The 5765-nt window shown below is 53.2% G+C and overlaps 1 protein-coding gene across 1 annotated transcript; it reads left to right on the plus strand.

Annotated features, from left to right (window-relative positions):
• The first annotated feature begins 2331 nt into the window (after positions 1-2331).
• On the plus strand, positions 2332-5406 carry LOC119240340 (olfactory receptor 18-like). The gene is made up of 2 exons (XM_037504687.1): positions 2332-2444; positions 4464-5406. The coding sequence occupies exons 1-2, from the start codon at positions 2332-2334 to the stop codon at positions 5404-5406; spliced, it is 1056 nt and encodes a 351-aa protein (XP_037360584.1).
• Positions 5407-5765: the final 359 nt, after the last annotated feature.

The following is a 5765-nucleotide window of genomic DNA, read 5'->3' on the forward strand; positions in this document are numbered from 1 at the left end:
GCCATGGAGACCCCGCTCCTGCTGTGCCCAGACCTAGGGGTCTCTCCACCCATAAAAGCGCAGGAAAACGATGATTCTTCTGAAATTAGGAGTTGAAAAAACCTGAGACTTCATTCTTCTTGTCCCTCGCGGACGCAGGAATATGTGCAGCGAACCTTATTTCTACCTGCCGCCTGTTCTGTTGAGTGGGGACAAGCACATGTGTCCACTTGACCATGAGAGTCCAGGTGGCCAAGAATGGAGAATGCCCTGGCTGGCCAAGCAAATGACTGTGTCCTTCCCCCGCAGCTGAGGGCACAGGCAGGCCCTGACCAGAGCTTGCAGCCTCTGCCCAAGCCGCAGCCTCCCTGGGTCATGTGAATGCTCTGGCTCCCTGGGAAACAGAGGAAGCTCAGAATGGGGGTGTCTGAGCAGATATCTTCCTCATCCACAGCTTCAGTGATGAAGCTGGGCATTAGAGGTGGCTGTCGTGTAAATAAACACGTTGACACAAATTCTAAATGAAAAGGTGGAATTTGTTTCAGATTCTCACTGTAAAATACTTTATTTAAAAATTTTTACATGAGTGGACCTCCCCGGTGGTGCAGCGGATTGAGCACAGCGCTGTGAAGCTGCCCCCAGCCTCTGCAGTGCGGGTTCGATTCCTGGCTGGCCAGGGAGATTCCCACACGGCAAAGCAGACCACTCCTGTCTCGCCCGCTGCTACCCTAGCAGTGTCTTCGGTCTGTCTGCCTGTTCTGCTCCCTACTCTGTCTCTAGTCAATATTCTCACACTCCCACGGATCTGGCCTGTACCCCAGCTCTTGTATAAAAATAAATAATCTTTATTTTTATTTTTTTAATAAATTTTATTTTTATATTCCCCATACAATTGCAACCCCCTTATTTTGACACCAATCCCTCCCCTCCCCGCCCCCCACACCTCATAGAGTGTCTCTGGTTCATAGTTTTTTGTTGATTTTGATTTTCACTTTCTTATAGTTATTCATTTTCCTGGTCCCTTATTTAAGTTTTCTAGATTCCTGCTATGAGTGAGACCATCTGGTATTTTTCTTTTTCTTTCTGGCTTATTTCGCTGAGCATGATCCCTTCCAGCGCCATCCATGTTGCTGCAAATTGCATGTGTTTATCTTTTTTGAATGCTGAATAATAGTCCATGGTGTATATGGACCACGTCTTCTAGATCCAGTCATCTATTTTTGGGCATCTGGGCTGTTTCCAAAGCTTAGCTATTGTAAATAGTGCTGCAATAAACATAGGGGTGCAGGTGCTCTTTGGAATGGATGTTTCTGTGTCCTCTGGGTAAATACCTAGGAGTGGAATTGCTGGATCCTATGGAAGCTCTATGTTTAGTAGGTCCAGAAATCTCCACACAGCTCTCCATAGTGGTTGGACCAGTTTGCACTCCCACCAACAGTGCAGGAGAGTTCCTTTTTCTCCACACCCTCGCCAACATTTGTTGTCGCTAGTTTTTTTAATATGTGCCATTCTCACTGGTGTGAGATGGTATCTCATGGTAGTTTTGATTTGCATTTCCCTGATTGCAAGTGATGTTGAACATTTTTTCATATGCCTGTTGGCCATTTGCATTTCCTCTTCAGAGAAGTTTCTTTTTAGCTCTTCTGCCCATTTTTTGAATGGATTATTTTTTGTTTTTGTTCAGTCTCATCAGCTCTTTGCAGGTTTTTGTGATCAGTCCTTTATCATTAGTGTTGGGTGCGAAAATGTTCTCCCAGTCGGTGGGGTTTCTCTTTGTTTTTGTTATTGTCTCTTTTGCTGTGCAGAAGCTCTTTAATTTGATGTAGTCCCAGCTGTTTATCTTTGCCTTCACTATCACTGCTTTGGGTGATGTGTCTGTAAAGATGTCTTTGATGTGGATGTCATGTGGTGTTTCGCCTATATTTCCTTCTATGTAAAAAACAAATAATCTGTAAAAAATAAAATATGTGCTTGCTTTGGCAGCACAATACTAAAAAAAAAGTAAAATAAAATTTTTACATGAGGAACATAGTGATATTCCAAATGTCTTAGTCAAAAGACCATAAATTCCATTAAAAATAGAGGGTGTGTTGCTGAAATCCCTGACGCGGGGAGTCAGAAGCCGGCGCGGGGTCAGCTCCTGGGGGACAGCGCGCCCCGGCCCTTCTGGCCCCCGGCCGCCTCCCCCTGCACGCGCCGGGGTGTCTCCAGGGCGCGGGTCCCCAGGGACAGCCGGGCTCGCGGCGCCGCGTCCTCGGTCCCTCGCGGCCGCCGGGGCGATAACTAGCCAGGCCCGGGCTCCGGGCAGCGCGAGGCAGACTCCCCGGACCCGGCGCCCCGCCTGCAGGGAGGATGCCCGAGGCCGGCTCCCCGCCGCCCGCAGCCCGCGCGCTCGCCCCGCCCCCGCCGGGAGGGGCCCGGGAGCCTCAGCCCGCCCGGGGGCCGCCGGGGCCGGGCGCAGACCAGTGAGTGCCCGGGCGGGGGCAGACAGGGGGCGTCGGCCAGGGCTGTGCGGGCTCGGGGAGCCGGGCTCTGTCCTGCCCAGGGTTGGGACTCCGCGTCGGGGGCGCCCCACCAGTGCCCTAACCCCAGGGCCCGGCCAGGGAGGGGATGGAGGCGCCAAGCCTCCCCGCGCCCCGCATGTGGAGACCAGGGGACACCGCGCAGGGGTGAGGGGAGCTGCGCCCGCCCCGCGGACCGGGGCTCCTCGTGGGGGCCCTGCGGGCGGGCGCGCCCGCCTGTGTCCACCCAGGGCAGGCCGCCCCTGTGGCGTCTGGGGGAGCAGGTGGGGGGCTCAGGGGCGCGGGGGAGTCGCAGGGTGTGGGCTCAGGCAGCGGAAGGCTCTCGCGGGCCTCAGGGCTCCCTGTTCCCCTCAGGTCGCTGGAGGCGGGTCCACATGGACACCAGCATGTCCACATTGCTCAGGTGCTGGTGGCACCTGCACCTGAGGCGGCTGTACAGAATCGGGCGCCTCAGCGGGTGCTTCTCCGGGGGGCGGGCGTTTTGGGATAGGCTCCCCTGAGCGCCCTCAGGGGTCTGCGCAGGGTCCTGGCTCATCCACCCAGATGAGGCTGGCAGGGCTTCTGGTTCGCCCCAAGGTGGACAGAAGTTGAGGGCAACTGGGGACCGGCTACTTGGGGCTCAGGTCTGGGGCGGGATGCTCCCCCCACCCCGCCCTGCTGTGCTGACCACCGTCCAGCGCCGCGGCCAGCGCGTGTCCAGGCCGGGTCAGAGCGGCCAGGCGGGGACACCCCCTGCCTTGGCCGCCAGACACTTCACCAGTGAAGGGGTTTCTGCAGCAGCTAGTGAGGCCCAACAGCAGGTCCAAGACACAGCCGGGCAGGTCACTCCGGGCCAGGGCGCCAGGCCCATCCCTGGCCCGAGGAGAGGGGCTCTGGGGTGTCCCAGGGGGAAGGTGCGTGGGGTGCGTGCGCCCCGTGATGCTCAGGAGCCTGTCGTCTGTGTTCTGGAAGTTCCTCTGTAAATCTGGTGCCCAGGTGGGTCCACTTGTGGCCTCTTTTCATTTCATTTCCTCACCCAAGTCCGGGTTTCCTTTTTGTATCCTTTATATATTCATTTCTATCCCTGGACACTATTTAAGGGAGGCTTTTTCCATGTTGTTCATTTTCATATTTTTCCTCCAGTCAAATTAAATCAGAATCAGCCGCCCTGGGGGCACAAGGGCTCAAGGGTCAGCTCTAGGAAGCTCCCTCCAGCCCCTGCCACCAGCTCCATCCCAGCCAGGGAGCTTCCCACAGGGCCCAGCAGACCCCTCCTGTCTCCCTGCTGCTCCCTCAGCATGTGTTTCTGTCAGTCTGCCTGCTCTGCTCCCTGCTCTGTCTGGGGTGAGTCCTCTCACCCCAGCACCCTGCCCTCCGCCCCAGGGCTTGTATGCTCAAATAAATAAAGCTGAATTTTTAAAAAGGAAAGCAAGTCAGTCATCATGATAATGTGCTTTTCACACATGTGGATCATGCAGCCTCTGCTTAAAGTAGTTCACATGCACCCTTTTCCTTGCCTGGGTGTTTCTTCCTGTCACCCCATCTTTCTGGATTTTCCTTGTGAAAAGGCACCAGCAGCTGCAGCAGAGGGGGAGGAGGTCTTGCTCTCTCTAGTGTCAGTGCAGCCACAGGTACCTGCTTGCTGCCGCTTTCCTTGCCTCTCCTCCTTCTCTCTCCTTCCTCTCTCTCTCTCTCTCTCTCTCTCTCTCTCTCTCTCTCTCTCTCTCTCTCTCTCTCTCAAAATATATATATGTATGTGTGTGTGTGTATAAATAGGAATATGTATATATAAGATGTATTAAGTCCACGCATGACCCAGCGGAGATGGGAGCAAGACAAAGAGAAATGAGTTCTAGGAACTGGTTTGCCACAAGCGAGAAACACTGAAATGTGTGTAGTTCCCGCCTGTGCTCACGGTAGCTGAGGCCAAAGTGTACACACACTGACGGCACTTTCGTCTACTGTCATTTATGTTTCCAAAAGCTGTCTCTGCCTTGGGGAGCCACACAATGAAACACGTGTTGTGGAATTCTTCCTCCTGGGGCTCTCAGAGGACCCCGAACTCCAGCCGCTGATATTCTGGGTGTTCCTGTCCATGTACCTGGTCACCGTGACGGGGAACCTGCTCATCATCCTGGCCATCGCCTCTGACCCACACCTGCACACCCCCATGTACTTTTTCCTGTCCATCTTGTCTGTGGCTGACATCGGTTTTACCTCTGCCACTGTCCCAAAGATGATTTCAGGCATTCAGACTCACAGCAGAGCGCTCTCCCACATGGACTGCCTCCTTCAGTTATCCCTTTTTTATTTTTTTGGTTGTCTGGACAACATGCTGCTGGCCGTTATGGCCTATGATCGCTTTGTGGCCATCTGCCACCCGCTGTACTACCTGACCACCATGAACCAGCGCCTCTGTGGCCTGCTGGTGCTGGCGTCTCTTTGGGTCAGCCTTCTGGACTCCCAGGTGCACTGCTTGCTGATCTCACAGCTCACGTTTTGCACACACGTCGACGTTCCTCATTTCTTTTGCGAACCCCCTCAACTGATCAAGCTTGCCTGTGAGGACACCTCCCTCCATACCATAGTCATGTATTTCTTGGGGGCTATTATTGGTGGTGTCCCTGTCTCTGGGATCCTTTTCTCTTACACACAGATTGTCTCCTCAGTGTTGAGGGTCCCGTCGACCAGTGGCAGGTTCAAAGCTTTCTCCACTTGTGGCTCTCACCTGTCAGTTGTTTGTCTATTTTATGGGACAGGTATTGGGGTGTACCTCAGCTCAGCTGTCTCCCATTCTCCTGGGCAAGGGGTGGTGGCCTCTGTGGTGTATACCGTGGTCATCCCCATGCTGAACCCCTTCATCTACAGCCTGAGGAACAGGGATATCAAGACGGCCTTGCAGAGGCTTCTCAGCAGAAAAGCCTAATCTCAACACCTGCCTCCTTTTTGTCTATGATGCCAGTACTTCTAGTGTCCATGTGTTTTTTCAGAAATCACCTCAAGATTCATCCATTTGACCTAAATATGACTGTTACATCTTCTTCACAGCTGTATAATATTCCACTGAAAATGTGGTCCATGGTTTCTCTATTCATTCACCTGTGGGTGAAACTTGGTTGGTTCATTATTTGGCAATGGTTGGTAGTGCTGCTGTGTGCATAGGTGAACATAGATCTTTTTATTTAGACTTTTTGTGATGTTGTTTGTATAAATACGTAATAGTGCTGTTGCTGCATCATATGAATTCCAGTATCAGTTTCTTGGGAAATTTCTGTACCATTTTCC

The sequence above is a fragment of the Talpa occidentalis genome, unplaced genomic scaffold (genome assembly GCF_014898055.3).
Source record: "Talpa occidentalis isolate TD23 unplaced genomic scaffold, MPIMG_talOcc4v2.1 talOcc4.12, whole genome shotgun sequence".
Lineage (NCBI taxonomy): Eukaryota > Metazoa > Chordata > Mammalia > Eulipotyphla > Talpidae > Talpa > Talpa occidentalis.